The 19,325-nt window shown below is 46.3% G+C and overlaps 1 protein-coding gene across 1 annotated transcript in view; it reads right to left on the reverse strand.

The window, feature by feature from the left end:
• Window positions 1-17,729, reverse strand: part of lmnb1 (lamin B1) — a 60,320-nt gene extending 42,591 nt beyond the window's left edge. The window contains exon 1 of the mRNA XM_038804978.1: window positions 17,134-17,729. Within this exon, the coding sequence (XP_038660906.1) occupies window positions 17,134-17,495 (362 nt within the window). The 5' untranslated portion in view covers window positions 17,496-17,729. The remainder of the gene's footprint in view (window positions 1-17,133) is intronic.
• Between the last annotated feature and the right edge of the window lie 1,596 nt (window positions 17,730-19,325).

The following is a 19,325-nucleotide window of genomic DNA, read 5'->3' on the forward strand; positions in this document are numbered from 1 at the left end:
GAAAGAGGGGGGGGGAGAAAGAGGGGGGGGGGAGAAAGAGGGGGGGGAGAGAGAAAGAGGGGGGGGAGAAAGAGGGGGGGGAGAAAGAGGGGGGGGAGAGAAAGAGGGGGGGGAGAGAAAGAGAGGGGGGGAGAAAGAGAGGGGGGGAGAAAGAGAGGGGGGGGAGAAAGAGAGGGGGGGAGAAAGAGAGGGGGGGGAGAAAGAGAGGGGGGGGAGAAAGAGAGGGGGGGAGAAAGAGAGGGGGGGAGAAAGAGAGGGGGGGGGAGAAAGAGAGGGGGGGAGAAAGAGAGGGGGGGGAGAAAGAGAGGGGGGGGAGAAAGAGAGGGGGGGGAGAAAGAGAGGGGGGGGAGAAAGAGAGGGGGGGGAGAAAGAGAGGGGGGGAGAAAGAGAGGGGGGGGAGAAAGAGAGGGGGGGAGAGAAAGAGAGGGGGGGAGAAAGAGAGAGAGGGAGAGAGAGGGAGAGAAACCCACGGGAATCACAGAACACAACACTGAGAAATCAGGAGGGGAGGGGCCATGTAGCCCACAACAGAATGTGATGCCTAGAGCAGGAGTCAACACTAAGCTACCAACAGAGGAACGGGGGGGGGGGGGGGGGGGGCGGAGAGAACCACATGTACATAAGAATTGTAATACCCAGTACACTCTGCAAAAATACCAAAAAAAAAATTTCAAACAAAGAAAAGAGTCAAAGCAGTTGAGGGTGGTCTGAATGTTTTTTTTCCCCCCACAGAGCGAGCCACAACGGAGTAGTCATCAGCATACTGCAAGTCATGAGATATGCAGGAGCATCACTTGGTCTTGGCTCTCAGCTTGAAGTTAAAAAGTTTCCCTTCAAGGTGAAACTCGATTATGATTCCTTGGAACTCCCGTTTCTGACCAGCTTCTACATGAACAGACTGAAATAGATGGAATTGGAGCAATCACATTTGCTGGATGCTCTTCTCCAATCCACTGCAAAAGGATAGTTGCTACTATCCTGTGACTCCTGGACACCAAGTCTTTGGAGGACTTTCCATAGTATTTTATGGTTGAAGGAATCAAAGACATTCAACAGATCAATAAAGGCCATGTACCTTTGCACTGTTCCAGACACTTTGTCGAATGACAAAGATGACATCTGTGCTCCCCTCGATTGGTCGGAAACACACCGGTATAACAAGGTCTTTGTGGACAGTAGAGGTCAGTTCAGGAGGATTTAGCAGAGAACAGTGGACCAAAGGGAAATACCTCTAGTTCCAGTGAATTATGGCACTGCAAAAGTTTGGAGATAGTGGGCAGAATTTACCGGCCGTTCACGCCACGCTGGCGGGCTATTCTAGTCCCACTGATGACACGTGAATTTTCTAGCAACGAGGGGTGCTGTCAATGGGAAATCCCACTGATCATAGCAGGACCAGAAAATCCCACTGGCAGCATCCTCCGCCACCGAAAAATATGCAGCGGGTTGGGTCGACAAGTCCAGACCCCCCCTAATCATTTCTTCCCAGATTACTGTAAAAAGATCTGAGAGTTTGAACGAGAACGCACAACCACCAACTTTACAGGTCTCTGCAGGAATGTTGTCCAGGTCACTGCAGGAATGTTGTCCAGGTCACATGCCTTTTCATCGATAGCCTTTGCATCAAGTTGGCAGTGTACTCAAAATTTGCCTCCCAAGCCGAGGGATGGTTTTGTCGGATATGGTTTACTTTCAACTAAGATTTCAGTGGTGTTCCTTCCAACAGTGTCAGATAAATGTATAATTACAAACAGGAACGGATTAGAAATGCCCCCACTTTAATAACTCATTCAACCAAAAACTATCAATAGCTCCATCATTGTTGAAATGGCATGCCATCCTAGACTATGTGCTCTATTCCTAAAAATGGGCAGAGCCCACATCCTGAGAATGATGGATGATAAGTTTTATGGATTGTGCTGGCAATATAATTTAAATATTACACACAAAATTAAGATAAATGCTACCAGGGCATGTACAGCATTTTATGTATAAATATAATTTATAAATAAAATTGGCTTCAATTGCTCAGGAATACAGTGCATCACAGGCAGCAGGCAATTGATCAAATATTCTGATCAAGTGCTCCAATACCATTGCAGAATGACGACAAAAAACAAATCAAAATCTTCAATTTTATGGAAGGATTAAATAAAAAGCTGTGCAACACAGTAAGTGCTGGCCGAGCCAGCGACACCCATGAATGAATTTTTAAAAATTTGCAGGAACCAAAATTGTTAACAATTTGCCAAGATATATTTTTGGAGCGTGTAGTTTTGCCACTACCTTGAATTAATAAGGCAAAACAGTGGCCTCTCTCAGTTAGTTTGTGACATGCAAGTCACACATGCATGTCCTAACCAGCTGAACCAGTGCAGGGAACACCAACACATAAAAGATGGAAACCAACACATAAATTTGTGCATAATCAAGTGACCAATTTAATTGCAGCTTTCAAATTACACACTCTAATCAGCAATGGAAATACTTTTGCCAGGAAGTTACAAATAGCTCCTAGTAATTATAATCCCACTTGTAATGGACAACATATCAGGAATCAACAGGGTGAACAACATCATATTATACATTTCCTTGAATAGGAGCAATATTATTCAAAGATCAGTCAAATAAAGCAGTTGGTTCTTTTACTTGCAGCTGCTTTTCTCATCAAGATTTGTAAGACAAGAGAACACTATTATTTTCAACTCGGTTTACAGATGTCAGACTAGTTTGAATTAAAACAGTCTAAATTATTGTTGTACTGAGCATTCCCATCCCCAAAACAGAGGCAACAGCTGAGATTATATTTAAGACGGCAATCATGCCAGCAGCTTGAAATGACCACCTGTCATTCACTAGTCTCACGTTTCATTGCACATGCAGAAATTTTAAACACCTGCCAGCTCCTTTTGCCATAAAGGAAAACATACAAAATCCTCATGCATACATTTTCCCCATTCCTATCCCTTTTAATGCATTCGGGCGTGCACTACCTTATCTGTACACATCACATTGAACATATAATCCTTTCAGGTTTAAGACGTTTTTCTTCAGGTAAAATTACTAGCGACCATTTTTAGTTCAGCCCGGTTGACCAAACTCTGACAATTGACTCAGTGAAGATAATTTCTGGAACTCTCAGATCAATTCAAGTTCAGCGGTCAGAATCCTCTCAAATATTGCCCCTTCCCTCATTCAATGGGACACATCCATTGAGTCCCCGCAACCACCACATGGCTCTACAAAACAGCCTCTGGACACGAATGGAGCATCTCCACCATCATAACACTGAAGAAACTGAAGGAAAGCTAGAGCACAAACCATCCAAAATAAGCACTAGAGTCTCTGACCCAACCTCTTAACCACACGTGGATGATTTGGCCACCACAAATGGCATTTTGAAACCTCTCCTTGTTGTGCCTGCATAAGCTCTGCCCACAGCATAGCATCTTGAACCCAACTCTTGAGGGCAACATCCTTGAATTACACTTGCTCTCCAACAGGGCATTGAACTGGTTTGGGAACGTGACATTGAAAATGTTGACAGTTTCTGTTCCCAAAGCCAAAACGAGGGGAACAACAGGGACCAGCATAACCAAGTTTACATCACTGTTGCACCAGTAGCCCTTTTACCTCTTGTAGCATTAAGAAATTCAGGAAACAAAACATTGAAATTTGCCATTGTTTTTATGACAGAAGAGTCAAGATGATAAATTCTGGATACAATGTGCATAGCTCTAGTTATCAATGTAATTAACAAATGGATAAACTACATACAAATTTTGCAGTTTATAGCACAGACTGCAAAATTAAATTGCAACCCCATTTCATGTAGCATTTTTCCAATTTTGAAAAATTGACTATGGCACATCTATAGCACTAGGGCACAAAGTCTTGGAAATTAGGCAATTATATACATCACACCATAATGTAAGAGAACATCAAAAGCAAGAATGGAACTTGTTGAATTGCCACTTAGACCAGTGCAGAATAGAGATTGAAGGCTCAGTAAAGTAGTTGCTCATGGCCAACTTTATATTGACTTGTTCCAAGTACTTGATGGAAACCATACATGTCATAAGACTCCCAGAAGGTATGTTGCCTCCGGGTGCCAGAGATGTCTCGGATCGTGTCTTCAGGATCCTTAAGGGGTAGGGTGAGCAGCCAGAAGTCGTGGTGCACAATGATACCAACGTCGTAGGTAAGAAAAGGGGTGTGGATGTAATAAAACAAGTTTAGGGAGTTAGGCTGGAAGTTAAAAGCCAGAACAGACGGAGTTGTAATCTCTGGTTTGTTGCCGGTGCCACGTGATAGCGAGGCTAGGAATAGGGAAAGAGTGCAGTTGAACACGTGGCTGCAGGAATGGTGGAGATGGGAGGGCTTCAGGTATTTGGATAATTGGAGTGCATTCTGGGGAAGATGGGACTTGTACAAGCAGGACGGGTTGCATCCGAACCAGAGGGGCACCAATAATCTGGGATGGAGGTTCTCTAGTACTCTTTGGGAGGGTTTAAACTAATTTGGCAGCGGGCGGAATGGGAACTAGATTTTGGACAGCACGGAAGCATAGTGGTTAGTACAATTGCTTCACAGCTCCAGGGTCCCAGGTTTGATTCCCGGCTTGGGTCACTATCTGTGCAGAATCTGCACGTTCTCCCAGTGTGTGCGTGGGTTTCCTCCGGGTGCTCCGGTTTCCTCCCACAGTCCAAAGATGTGCAGGTTAGGTGGATTGGCCATGATAAATTGCCCTTAGTGTCCAAAATTGCCCTTAGTGTTGGGTGGGGTTACGGGGATAGGGTGGAGGTGTTGACCTTGGGTAGGGTGCTCTTTCCAAGAGCCGGTGCAGACACGATGGGCCGAATGGCCTCCTTCTACACTGTAAATTCTATGATATCCGCAACTCCTGCAATCTTAGTATCATCCGCAGACTTGCTAATCAGACTCGCTATGGTTTCTTAAAGGTCGTTTATAAATATTACAAAGAGCAGAGGTCCCAGTCCTGGGGCGAAATTCTCCGACCCCCAGCAGGGGCGGAGAATCGCTTGGGCGCGCCTAAAATCCCGCCCCCGCCGTGGCAGAGATTCTCCGCCACCCAGGAAGTGGCGGGGGCAGGAATCTCGCCCCGCCGATCGGAGAGGCCGCTGCGGCGATTCTCCGGCCCGGATGGGCCGAGGTCCCGCCACTGGGAGGCCTCGCCTGCCGCCGAGGTTTAAACCACCTCTGGAACGGCGGGCACAGCGGCGCGAGCAGGCCCCCGAGGGGTGTCCCCATGGTGGCCTGGCCCGCGATCGGGGCCCCCCGATCAGGGGCCAGGCCAGTGCCCTGGGTGCACTATGTTCCTCCTCGACCGCCACGGCCTCCACCATGGCGGAGATGGAAGGGAACACCACATTGCACATGCGCCGGCAGTGACGTCAGCGGCCAGATGCCACCATGTCAGCAGCCAGATGCCGCTGACGTCACTGCCGGCGCATGCGCCGACCGGCGAAAGCCTTTCGGCCAGCCCTGCGGCCGGGGGCGCCGGGTGTTTGCGCCAGTCTTCTGGTGCAAACCGCTCCGGCGCGGGGCTGGCCCCCAAAGGTGGGGAGAATTCCCCACCTTTGGGGAGGCGCGACCCCCAAGTGGTTGGCGCCACTCCCCTACTCCGGCACCCTCCGTCACGCCGGGTAGGGGAGAATGCCGCCCCTGATCTCTGGAACATCACTAGTTACAGACCTCCATTTGGAAAAACACCCTTCCACTGCTACCGTCTTCTATGGCCAAGACAGTTCTGGATCCATCCAGCTAGTTCACCCCTGACCCCATGTGATCTAATCTTTTGCATCAGCCTGCCATGAGGGACCTTATCAAATATTTTACTAAAGTCCATGCAGACAACATCCATAGCCCTTCCCTCACCAATCATTTTTGTTACCTCCTCGAAATCCTCCTTGCTGTTTAGCACAGAGCTAAATTGCTGGCTTTGAAAGCAGACCAAGCAGGCCAGCAGCACGGTTTGATTCCCGTAACAGCCTCCCCGAATAGGCGGCGGAATGTGGCGACTCGGGGCTTTTCACAGCAACTTCATTTGAAGCCTACTTGTGACAACAAGCGATTTTCATTTCATTTCAAAACTTCAATCAAATTAGTGAGACATGACCTCCCTCGTCCAAAACAATGCTGTCTGTCGCAAGACCATTCACTTCCAAATGTCCATAGATCCTATCGGAGAATCTTTTCCAACAATTTCACGATCACTTGACGTCAAAATCACTGGCTTATAATTACCCGGATTATCCTTGCAACCTATCTTAACGGTACAACATTGTGGCCTCATTGGCCACAAGTGAGACCCCAGAGGATTGAAGGATAGACAAAAATTTCTGTCAGAGGCCCAGCGATTTAATTTCTCGTCTCCCTCAGCAATCTGGGATAGATGCCATCTGGCCGTGGGAATTTGACTACCTTAAAATGCTTTTTAACGCACCCAACACTTCCTCCCTCGTAAAACACTTCCTCCCTCGTAATAACCTTTTCTAAACTGTTTACACATCCCTCAGACACCACCAATCAACGTGTCCTGCACTCCCATCAACTGCTCTTTTAAAAGACTCCCACATGCCAAATGTGGATTTACCCTCAAACAACCTCTCCCAAACAACCTCCAAATCCTGCCTAATCTAGTTGCAGTTAGCCTTCATAATTTAGCACCTTAACCCCAGGACAACACTCGTCCTTTTCCACGAGTATCCAAAAGCTTACAGAATTGTGGTCACTGTTCATCACTTGTTCTCCCACTGCAACTTTGATGACCTTGCTGTGCCCGTTCCCTAGTCCTAGGTCCAATATAGCACCTTTTCTTGTTGGACTATCCACATATTGCTCTTGGCCACACTTACCAAATTCCTCACCATCCAGAAACCTAGCCCCAAGGGATTTCAAGTCAATGAGGAAAATTTAAAAAGTCTCCCACTACGACAACCCTATTATTTCTACATCTATCCAGAATCTGCTTACATATCTGCTCTTCAACTTCTTGTGGGCTGTTGGGGAGGCCTCTAGTACACCCCCATCATAGTGACTGCCCCCTTCCTGTTTCTGAGTTCTACCCACAGTGCCTTGTTACTAGATTCTTCCATGGTGTCCTCCCTCTGTACACCAGTAATACACTCTCACCAGTATTGCAACTCCCCCACCTCATTTACATTCCTCCCTGTCTCGCCTAAAGCACCTATACCCTGGAATATTTAGCTGCCAGTCCTGTTCCTTTTTTAACCAAGTCTCCATTACAGCAACCACATCCAAGTTCCACGCGTGAATCAAGGCTTAAGTTCATCTGTCCTGCCTGTTATACTCCATGCATTGAAGCAGATACACTATAGACCTCCAGGCCCACTGAGTTGATCTCGCCCAGCCAGCCCTTCCTCTCAGCCAGCCTGGCCCTGGTACCATGCTCATCCCCAGTCTCTGCACTTGCTGACTTACTGCCCTGATTTCCACCCACCTGCCAAATTAGTTTACGACCATGTTTGTTCCATTCTATATCAGACCCAAGTAGCTTGGGGGAGAGAGTCAGAAAGATTCAATTCACCACTAGGCTTCCGGAGGTACGTAATTTTTTCCAGCAAATTGGGCTGCAAATTCAGTACTCAAGAACCAGGGAGCACAAGAGTCTAGTTATCATATTTGCTGCTAACATTACTATTGCAATCAGTACCAAGGCATGAACAAGAATTTCTTATGTTGGGAGTTGGAGTCAATACAATGCACAAGTGCATTGTATACATGATAGGACATGCAATAAAGATTTGGGTAAAATGGAGTTTAGACCAATGTTGAAGACAAATCTAAAAGACAATGAAGCACTGATCAGAACCACTCAATTATCCCAGGATGATAACAAAAATGTTGTAGGATTCATAATGGTAGAGAAGTTTCATTTTCACAAAGAAACTTTCTCCAAAAAACTAGATTAACCTCAGACTCCAAAAGGCATTCTTGAGGAAAGAAATTGAATATCGCACAGCTGAGTCAACCTGTATTTCTAAGAAGCACTCAGCAGAAAATGTATCTCCAAGAAACATCGAGCAACACCATCTATTCTTTGATAATTAAACCACAATTTTGGAGTCAGCAAAATGACAGTACAATAAATAGCTGAAGCACCAAAGGGGCTGGAATACACAGGGGGTAAAAGTTATAGCTATGCAGAATTTTCTATCTGGAGTACAGAAATCCCCGGTTAGAGCTTGTTCTAAGTGAACTTTCCCCAAGTACTGCTGCTGGCCACATATTTAAATTTTCACTTTAGTGCAGTTACTGCACATTTGTAACAACAACAAAAAAAACACATCTAGCCAGTTATTACAGCACATGCTTCTGATCTCAGTACAATATCCAGGGCTATGTCACCTTATTTAATTATCTTCATGAGACAGCAGATATTATGGTAGATTTAGGAAACTCTTTAAAAATCCTTTTTTATTTCAGACCTCGATCTGCAACTCTGGTCTGAAGAGTCCTAGCGGACTTAGAACATCAACATCATCTCTCCACAAATGCTGCCAGGCCAGAGTGTTTCCAACATTGTTTTTTAAATTTTAATTTAAGAAGCTCTTTAGTCCATCTCGACAATTTCAAGCCTGCTTCCAATTCCCTTGATGTTGAGAAATGGTCCAAAATTCACCTGTAGCTGTGCTGAGTACCAGACCTGCCACTCCACCATGACATCAGTCAAAATTCACACCTGCCCAGGCCTATACAAAATAGATGAAGGTAAAGGCCTTATTTTCCCTGGTTCTGCCAGAGATCCTGACTACCAGATCTCTTGGGGTTCAACTTCTAACCTCTTTGGCTTCAGTCAAAAATAGTTTTGGACCCAGTCATTTGTTTCGTGATTTGATGTGTTACAGCATCCTGCAATTAATCAGCATTTCTACATCTGGTGCATGTTTAGTAAATCATTCATCACCTTGCCTCAAGTTTGAAACACAATGGCAAACTGACCTATGCACGTGACATTTAAATACATTATCTGCATCGGAGGGAAAAGTACATTACAGTTTTCAAAATAGAGTTATGAATCATTTTTTCTTTTAAAATAAACATTTTATTGAGGTATTTTTGGCATTTTAACAGCAGCAATATAAACAATGTACATGAAAATATAAACATAGTGCAAATACCACCTCCCTCCCCAACAGGTCCCACCATTAATTAACCCCCTAATCTACGCTAGCCTAACACCTTTTCTCCCCCCCTCTGACGATTGATTCTCCGCGAAGAAGTCGATGAATGATTGCCACCTCCTGGCGAACCCTAACAGTGATTCACTCAAGACAAAATTGATTTTCTCCAAACAGAGAAAGCTAGCCATGTCTGACAGCCAGGTCTCCGACTTCGGGGACTGAGTCCCTCCAGGCTAATAATATCCGCCTCCAGGCTACAAGGGATGCAAAGGCCAGAACGTCTGCCTCTTTCTCCTCCTAGATTCCCGGATCCTGTGACAACCCAAAAATCGCCACCTCTGGACCCAGCGCCACCCTTGTTTTTAATATCTTGGACATGACGTCAGCAAACCCCTGCCAAAAGCCCCTCAGCCTTGGACATGTCCAGAACATGTGGACATGGTTCACTGGTCCTCCCGCACATTTGGCGCACCTATCTTCGACCCCAAACAATCTGATCATCCGGGCCACTGTCACGTGAGCCCGGTGAACGACCTTGAATTGAATCAGGCCGAGTCTGGCACAAGTTGTAGTCGCATTGACTCTACTCAACGTGTCCGCCCAAAGGCCCTCCTCTCTATCTCTCCCCCCAGCTCCTCAGATCCCACAAGTTCCTTTAAATGTCAGAAATGCTACCCTCACCTATTCCCTCCCCCCCCCCCCCCCCCCCCCCCCCCCCCCGCCACTTCCTAACCATGGCTATGTTAACTGCCCAGTAATAATTGCTAAAGTTCGGCAGCGCCAGCCCTCCCTCTCTCCCTGACTCCGCTCCAGCATTACCCTCCACACCTCGCGGGGACTTGCCGCCGCCACCCACCCCCCATTGAAATACAAACAGGAATCTCGGGAGGACTGTCATTTTCACTGTTTGGACTCTACCAGCTAGAGACAACAGGAGCGCATCCCATCTTCGAAATCATCTTTCATCTGATCCACCACCCGGGCCAAGTTCAATTTATGTAGCCAGTCCCAATCCCGTGCCACTTGGATACCTAGGTACCTGAAACTGTCCCCATCCAATGTAAATGGCAGCTCCTCAGTCACCTCTCCTGTCCCCTCACCTGGACCGCAAACATCTCGCTCTTCCCCATATTAAGCTTATACCCTGAAATCCGACCAAATTCCCCTAAAATTCTCTGATTTTTTCCATCCCCTCAATTGGATCCAAAACATTAAGCAGGTCACCAACCCCCCCCGGACCAGCCCCTTGAGGCCCTCAGACCAATTGCCAGTGGCTCTACAGCCAGTGCAAACAGCAGTGGGTAGAGGGGGAATCCCTGTCTTGTCCCCTGATGCAATCTAAAATAGTCCAAAGTCGTCCTGTTCATCCGTACACTTGCCACAGGAGCCTGGTACAGCAACCTGACCCAGTCAATAAAGCCCCTCCCAAATCCGAACCGCCCCTAACCTCCCATAAATAATCCCACTCAACCCGGTCAAAAGCATTTTCCGCATCCATCGCGACCACTACCTCCACCTCCCTACTTTCCGGGGGCATAGTGATCACGTTTAACAGCCTTCTTACATGGGCCACGAGCTGCCTGCCCTCAACGAACCCCGTCTGATCCTCCATAATGACGATTGGTACACAATCCCCAATCCTGGAGGGCAAAATTTCAGCCAACAGTTTGCCGTCTACGTTGAACAGGGAAATTGGCCTGTAAGACCCAATTTCTTGTACCGTTTCAGGATAAACAAAATCGTGGCCCATGACATTGTCTGGGGCAGAACCCCTCATTTCCTTGCCTCATTAAACAAACACATTCATCAGCACCGGTCACAATATCGCAGAGAACTTTTGTAGAACTCCACTGGGTACCAGTGCGGTCCCGGGGCCGTACCAGTGCGGTCCCGAGGCCATACCCGACTGCATGGCCTTCAAGCCCTCCACTATCTCTTCCAACCCAATCGGGGCCCCCAGTCGGTCATTCTGCCAGCTCCCTGTCCACCTTCGGGAAAGTCAACCCCTCCAGGAAGGGCATCATCCCCTCCGGCCCCACAGGGAATTCCAACCTGTACAACCTACTGTAGAAATCCCTGAACGTCTTGCTAACCCTTGCCGAGTCCCCAACCCTATCAATAACCCCCTATTTCTCTAGCTGCCTTCCTCTTTCTGAGCTGCTGTGCAAGCATCCTGCTGGCCTTCTCACCATGCTCATAGATCGCCCCCCTCACCTTGAGCTGCTCCACTGCCCTCCCTGCGGTTAACAAGCCAAACTCCGCCTGTAGCCTCCGCTGTTCCCTCAAAAGCCCCATCACTGGAGTCTCCGCGCACCTCCTGTTGACTTGTAGAATCTCCTTTACCAGTCGGTCCGTCTCTGCCCTGTTCGTCCTGTCCCCGAGAGCCTGGATCGAGATCAGCTCTCCTCTCACCACTGCCTTCAGCGCTTCCCAGACCACCGCTGCTGAGACCTCCCCCATGTCATTTACCTGCAGGTAATTTTGTACAAATTTCCTCAGCCTCTCGCACACTGCTTCGTCCGCCAATAGCCCGACATCTAACCTCCATTACAGGCGCCGATTGCTATCTTTACTAATCAGCAACCCAATGTGGAGCATGGTCCGAGATTGTGATCGCCACGTACCCAGTGTCTACCACCCCTGCCAGCAAGGCCCTACCCAAAACAAATCAATCCGAGAGTATACCTTATGCACGTGGGAGTAGGAGGACTCCTTCACCCTCAGCTGCCTAAATCTCCATGGATCCACCCCCTCATCTGCTCCATGAACCCGTTCAGTTCCTTTGCCATTGCTGGCACCCTGCCTGTTTTCGAGCATGACCGATCCAGGCCAGAATCAATAACTGTATTAAAGTCCTCTCCCATGATCAGCTTGTGCGAGTCCAGGTCCAGTATCTTCCCAAACATCCTCTTTATAAATTCCACGTCATCCCAATTTGGCGCATATACATTAACCAGCACCATCTTCATCCCCTCCAGCTTACCACTGACCATAATATATGGACCCCCCCCCACACCCGAAACTATTCTACCCACCTCAAATATCACCCGCTTATTAAATCAAGATCACAACACCTCTAGTCTTTGTATCCAGCCCCGAGTGGAAGACCTGACTGACCCAGCCCTTCCTCAACCTAACCTGGTCCACTACTCTAAGGTGCGTCTCCTGCAGCATTACCACGTCCGCCTTAGTCCCCTCAGGTGCGTTAACACACAGGCCCTTTTAACCGGCCCATTCAATCCTTGGAACATTCCAGGTGATCAGCCTAGTTGGGGGGGGCAAAGTGTCCCCCCCCCTCTGATCAGCCATCCCCTTTCTTGGGCCCGCCCGCCCCCCAGCAGCCCCCGCCACCAACCTCCTTGGTCTCTCCCTCATCAGAACTACCACCCCACCCAGCAGCACCACTCTGAAACCTAACCCATACAATAAACTAAACATATGCACACCCCCCACTGCGCTTCCGTGAGCTAGCTCACCCAGCTAGCTTGGAGGCCCCTGCCCCTGGCGTCAATAAGTCTCCCACCTAGTATTCCCTCACTCCCTCCCTCCTCCCCATACAAACAAATTTCCTCATCTAACAATCCCCACACAAATCACCCAGCTGGAAAAAAAAACAGCGAAACTCAAACAAGCACATCTCCATCCAACAAAAGTGCACAAAGAAAAAGACATTGCCAACACAAAACCCGAAAAAAGAAAAAACTTTTCCCCTCCCCTCCTTAAATAGAACTCCTAAACAGAAGAGGATTTTTTATTTTTATTTTATAAAAAGACCCAATATAAGCCAACAAGTTGCATCAAAGTTCAAAGAGTTCTCAGCCCCCCCCCCCCCAACCAGTCCTTTTCTCTTCACGAAGTCCAGCACGCCTTTGGGTGACTCAAAATAATGCTGGTCCTCATACGTGACCCAGAGACAAGCCGGATGCAGCAGTCCAAACTTCACCTGTTTCTTGAAGATTGCCTTAAACTTGTTGAAGCCTGCCCTTTTCCTAGCCACTTCCACACTCAGGTCCTGGTACACCCGCAGGTTACTGTTTTCCCCATTTACAGCTCTGCATTTGCTTGGCCCACTGAAGAATACATTCCTGGTGCAGGAACCTGTCGAATCTCACCACCATTGCCCTCTGAGGGTCCCCCGTTCGCAGATTCCTCGCAAGCGCTCTGTACACCCCAAGGGTCGGGAGAATGTCCCCTTCCCCAGCAGCTTTTCAAACATACCGGCTACATATGCCCCAGCATCAGCTCCCTCAGACCCCTTCGGGAGCCCGACAATTCTTAAGTTCTGCCGACGGGATCCATTCTTTCGGTCCTCCACCTTCTCCAGAAGTCTTATTCTGCTGGTCCCACAGCATCCTCACATCCAGCTCCACCACTGTTTGATGCTCCTCCTGCTTAGCCAGCACCTTCTCAACCTTCTGAATCATGAGATCAAGGGCATCCAATCTGTGCTCCAGCCAATCAATCGATTCTTTAAATAAAAACATTTTTTAATTTTTTTTAAAAAATAAATCGGGTCCAGACAGTCCCGTTTCTGCTTGGTCAAGCTGTCCTGGATGATCTGCATCAACTGCTCCGTCGATCGGCAACACACCCACGGCCATGCTGTCTCCAGCTGCAGCAAAGCTCTTCCCCATCTTTCTATTTCCGCCTTTTCGTGCACTTCTGGTTCTTTTCTCCATACACCGATTTTGTGGAAATGGTGCCCAATTGCCTCAGCCTTCAAATTTGCCATTTAAAACCGAAAAAGTCCTGGGGAAAGGTCCAAAAGTCCGACTAGAGCGGGACTTACTCCTTCATAGCCACCACCGGAAGTCCCCCAATAATCATCTTCTAACAGTACAAGCAATAACTGCTCGTAAAATTTCAGATCATTCATCAGAACTAGGTCCAACAAAGCCATCAGGAACCCGAACTCTTTCTTGCTCTCCACACATGCTGCCAGGCCAGAGTGCTCTCAACATTGTCCATTTCAGATTTACAGCATTAGCTGTGTTTTGCTTTTGTATAGGCATTACTTTACTGCACTGAAACAATACAGGTATTTTATTGCATGCAAACCAACCAAATTTGCAGCTGACAGCAAACCAAAAAAGGGGTTATGTAAAATCCATTGAATTTCACTGGTCTATGCATTGAATGCAGCAAAAAGTGACACTTTGCAAGTAAATGCATGGACTTACACAACCCATAAAAGATGACCTGACAGCGTATGAACAGATTAGTTCATTTAGCCCCTCAAGCCAGTCATTCAATGAGATACTGGCTGATTTGTGATGAATCCCTTTGTTCGCTCTCTCTCAATACCTTTGGTTCAATAAAAATATGTTTTTATCCTTTAAAACTAACTAATGTAGCATCAATAGCCATTTGTAGAAGCGAGCACCAACCTCCACCACTGTGTAAAGGTTTTTCCTAATTTTACTTTAGAGGAGGTTTGGTTTGAGGCTTTAGACTGTTGCCCCTACCCAACCAACAGAAAGCATCTCTCTCTCTCAAGAAAATCCATCAGGTCCCCTTAATATCTTGAACATTCAATCAGACCATCCATTATCCTTCTAAAATTCCAGGGAATACAAGCTTGTTTGTGAGATCTCTCCTTGGAATTGAACGCTGGGGGTCCTGGTGTTATTCTGGTAAATCTGTGCTGCAGTCCTTTCAAGGCCAAATCTAAAAGTAAATCACCTAGGGATGTAGAGGTAACAATGGACTCAAGTACATTGGGATGTAGCAATGCATAAAAAGGTGCTATCTAAATGTATGCCTTCAAAGCTAGGAAGACAGGCATATGCTTGCATATTGTTACTGCCTGCACAGAGACCAATAATGTTTGAAATGAAATAAGATGGCACTGTGACAGACTAAAAGCATTTGACTAAAGACTTTTTGAAGATAAGTTACTTTAACTTTCACACAATTGCCACTTAACGTCCAAAGCTGTTAGGTCAAGGGATTATTGGGATAGGGCAGGGTGAGTGGGCTTGGGTGGAGTGCTTCGAGGATTGGTACAAACTTGATGGGCTGAATGTCCTCCTTCTGCCTGTAGGGATTCGATGATAATAAGTTCAGTGATATTCTAGAAAAGCTTGTAACCTGATATCACAATTGTTTCCTCTGTACCTTCCCATCTCAGATTCCATTACCATGGCAATGTGAATTACATGGGCCTTTTATCCAGGCAGAGATACCGATGAGAACCCAATTCTTTCATCTTGGATAAGGGGCAGTTGAGAGCACAATCGTTTAAACCCAACATTTCACTTTTCTGAGACTGGAGAATCAATTTATCCACTGTTGGCACACAGGCTGCTTGCTGCAAGGGCAAACACCTTGCACCTCCTTTCCAGTGAGACAATCCAGGCCCCCTTTAATCTCCAACAGGCAGATTTATCTCCCATTTTATCTGAAATTAAAGACACTCGCAAAAACAAATCTTATTAACTTTAATAGGAATGCAATTCCAAAACACTTTTTAGAATGATGGCAATCTTCATATTGTGATCACAATTTTGAACAGGCTTGTGAGGAGGTTAATACAAGCAAAAACACTGAATGGTTGAGGAGACATCTGTGAAATATTAGGTGCAGGGGCAAAAGCCTTGAACGATGTTTCAGTAAACTGCAGTGTGTCAAACAACCGTCACTGCTTGCAACTTCCGCGATCGGGAATTAATTGCAAACAATTAAACCGTGCACAGCGGCAAAGATGGAAAAACCACCTGACCAGAGGGAAAGTAAACAGGTGAAAATCCCAGCCCCTAGCAATTCCACGAAAATCTCAAGATTATTTGACAAGATTTGGGGGTGGGCACTTTTATCATTGAAATGTTTAAGGAAAAGATCTCACCAGTCTCAACAATTTTTTTTTAAAATGGCAGATGGCTGTCACCCCCACCCACCCCACTGAAGGATAGCCTTTTGTCATCAACAGGCAAACTGGTCAGCCGGCATTCTGGCCCACACTAGGACTGTATCCTTTTTTTAAAATCGCAATGTGCAACACTGGTCTTATTCGCTGAAAGTGTGCCGTTTATTTCGCTTGAATTGTAACCGCTGTAGCCCTGCCCGGTGTTTTGCAAGGTGCCGGCTCCCCGGCTCAGGAACAGCTCTTTGTCTGCAGTGGCTCTTCCACACGACAGATGGCCATTGTCCAGCTCGCACATTCACTATACCCCTCAAAACAGACTCCGACTTCCACGAAGGCGTTCATCGTTTAAAGGGTGTGCCGCCCCACAAAAGACGGCTGCAATGTGTGATATTAGTGAAAGAGCCGAGATTTCGCCAGCAGGAAAGCGCGATACCCGCCGTCAGCCCATATATGGTCAGCCTGTAGTAACTGGACAAACTGGTCCATTCAACCAGCGCCAATTACACCCGGGACGTTATAGTATACACACACAGCTGAACAAATGGCAACTCCCAAGTCACAAGAGATTGGAAATATCGCTTCATTCAACACGTTCACGACACAATATATGGAGAGCTTGGACCACATCGACACTCCGACTTAGAGGAAAAAGGTTGGAGTGCTCACACAAATAGACATCCCGTTAATGCATTCCCCGCGCGTTTTAACCACATTCATCCGGCCACCGACTCTACTCTTTATATAAAAGATAATATAATTGTTAAATTCGTTATATCCATTCCTCCGTGCCGGAAGGAGATGCCGGTTTAACCAATGAAAATCGACCTTAAAATACCAAGTCACAAGCGATCCATCGATAACAAATATATTGGGGTGCGAATCACGGGGGCTTTTCAAAACAAATCTCGTAAAATTAGATTTTCCCTACCTCCTCGAGACTCTAGCTCAATGTTATCCTTTCAAATTACAAACGTGCATCACATACAGGGAAACGGGAGGAAAGGAAAACATCGGGGAGTTCACCACTTGGTTAAATCCCAAAGCGTGGTTTTACCCGCCTATCTTTGACTAATTTGCACCCTGAATTTCAGTCATTCTCACCTCTGCAGCACGTTCTCGTAGTCCCCGCGGAGCTTGCCCAGCTCTATCTGTAAACGCGCCCTCTCCCTGGCCGTCTCATCCAGGGACTGGCGGGCGTCCGCCAGCTCATTCTCATACAGGTTCCTGATGCCAGTCACCTCCCGGCTGGTTACCTCCTCCCTCTCGGAGATTTGCAGCTGCAGGATACTATTCTCGGACTCCAACGAGCGCACCTTGTCGATGTAGACAGCAAGCCTGTCGTTCAGGTTCTTCAGGTCCTCCTTCTCCTGCAGTCGGGAAATGCGGGTCGGACTGAGCGGGGAGCTGGCCGCACTCCGGCCGCTCGGACGGTGCTGCTGGGTCTTAGGAGTAGCCATTGCCATAACTTACATACACAACCGTGTTGGGTGGGTTTTGTTTTCCGTACAGTGGAGCCCCAAAAAAACTGACGTGAACCAGCAATTATTTTCCCAATAAAATCAAAGCAATACGAGAAGCGGCAGCACCTGAAAGCTCTTACTCCTCCCCGCCTTTACCCGCGCTTCTTTTCCACATTCACTGCATCCTCTGTTAAAATGGCTCCTCGTTTGAGATACACAACGTGACCGTCTGGAGGCCAATTGTACCGCGAGACTAGACCCGTCCTCGTAACACCAACAGCAGATGTGAAGTTTGTGAAATGTCCACTTTACTCTTTAAATCACGGTACAATTTTACCTCGCTTAAACTAAACTAACAACCAGGACTGCATCTGTAGTTAACTAGGGATTTACACTTGTACAATCCGGTCTGATTGTTGAGTTTTTTTCCTCTTTCTCTGGGAATCAGTGCGGTGCAGTGATTACTATAAATGTGAAGCTGCTTAAGTCAATTATACGGGCTGGTATCACCTCATATTCACATCAAGGAGACCGAGATAATAGGCAGGGTGAAATAATTAAGTTGAACAGAATCGTCTAATTAATTGTGAACATGGCTTTTGAGGTTAGATTTTTTTTAAAGTTTTGTTATTCGAACAGTTTCTACACTTGAAATTTCTCGCGCTGACAAACAAAAATCGATTAAATGTCAAGACCATATGTGCACAAATCATTCGTGAACACCGGTTTTCTCCAACTTTGAATGCTCACACATTCGCTCATAGGTACACAGGGTAATTGATACCCAGCAGATGTTTCTTTTCAGAAACACTGCGAGCGCTGGAAATTTGGAAACAAAAGGGATGGAAATACGCAGCAGCACCGGCTACAACGGTGCAAAAACAATTGCACTGCTCGGATATTGGCACATATAATCTCTGCTCATAACTAACCTATCCAAAACATAAGTTTCAATTTCAGTCTGGTGTATGAGATAATTTTTCTCGTTCTTATCCAAATCTTACGTGGTAACGGATGGTGTAAATCCGCTCTACTCTTTTGGGAGAAACTGCATGAAATAGTAAGAGCTTCCTAAGAGCCAAAAGATTTGTTTTAAACTAAGGAAACTTGTTTACTTATACCATTGGCGGCGCCACATGAGATTAAAGACCAAGTCTATAAACTTGCAGTTACTACATTTATATTTGAGCAGTACTGCTGACAAGACCTTTTTTGTCATGTACTCACTAATCAGGATAAACACAAGAATGCCAATGTAAGGGAAAGCAACATTTGTACTGTATGAGAAAACAGTATTGATTTGTTGGCTAGTGGTCAGCTAGAGACCTTGCATGGAGAATGCACTTGTTGATAGTGATTGACAGTTAACTGCCAAGCATTGTTTGAAATTAAACCAGGCTTTAGACTCTGGTCAGAAATAAACCAGCGAATGGCTGTTACTTATTTTGTTTAGCTGAAACTATTTGTGCAAATATTCTTTCTGTCTGCAAATTCGTATTTATTGTACAACATTAACAACATGCTTATTTAGGTGCTTATACATAAGCATCATATTCAAGTTTTATATGGAACTAATTGCAAACATGTGATATGAGAATGTGGAATTGAAATAACAAAGAGGATCAAGGCAGAAATGCTACATAAATGTTCAACCGTAGTGGATCTCCAAATATATGCATTAATTTTGATCAGTTGTTTTTCGACTTTATGTTTTATGTTATTTGTATAAACTATAAACGTGATGAAACTATTCCAAGTTTACGTCACAACAAAATGCAAGAGATTTTAAAAATAGGCCATTCTAGATACAGAAAATTGAGTGAAATGTACTGT

The sequence above is a fragment of the Scyliorhinus canicula genome, chromosome 8, assembly GCF_902713615.1.
Source record: "Scyliorhinus canicula chromosome 8, sScyCan1.1, whole genome shotgun sequence".
Classification (NCBI taxonomy): Eukaryota; Metazoa; Chordata; class Chondrichthyes; order Carcharhiniformes; family Scyliorhinidae; genus Scyliorhinus; species Scyliorhinus canicula.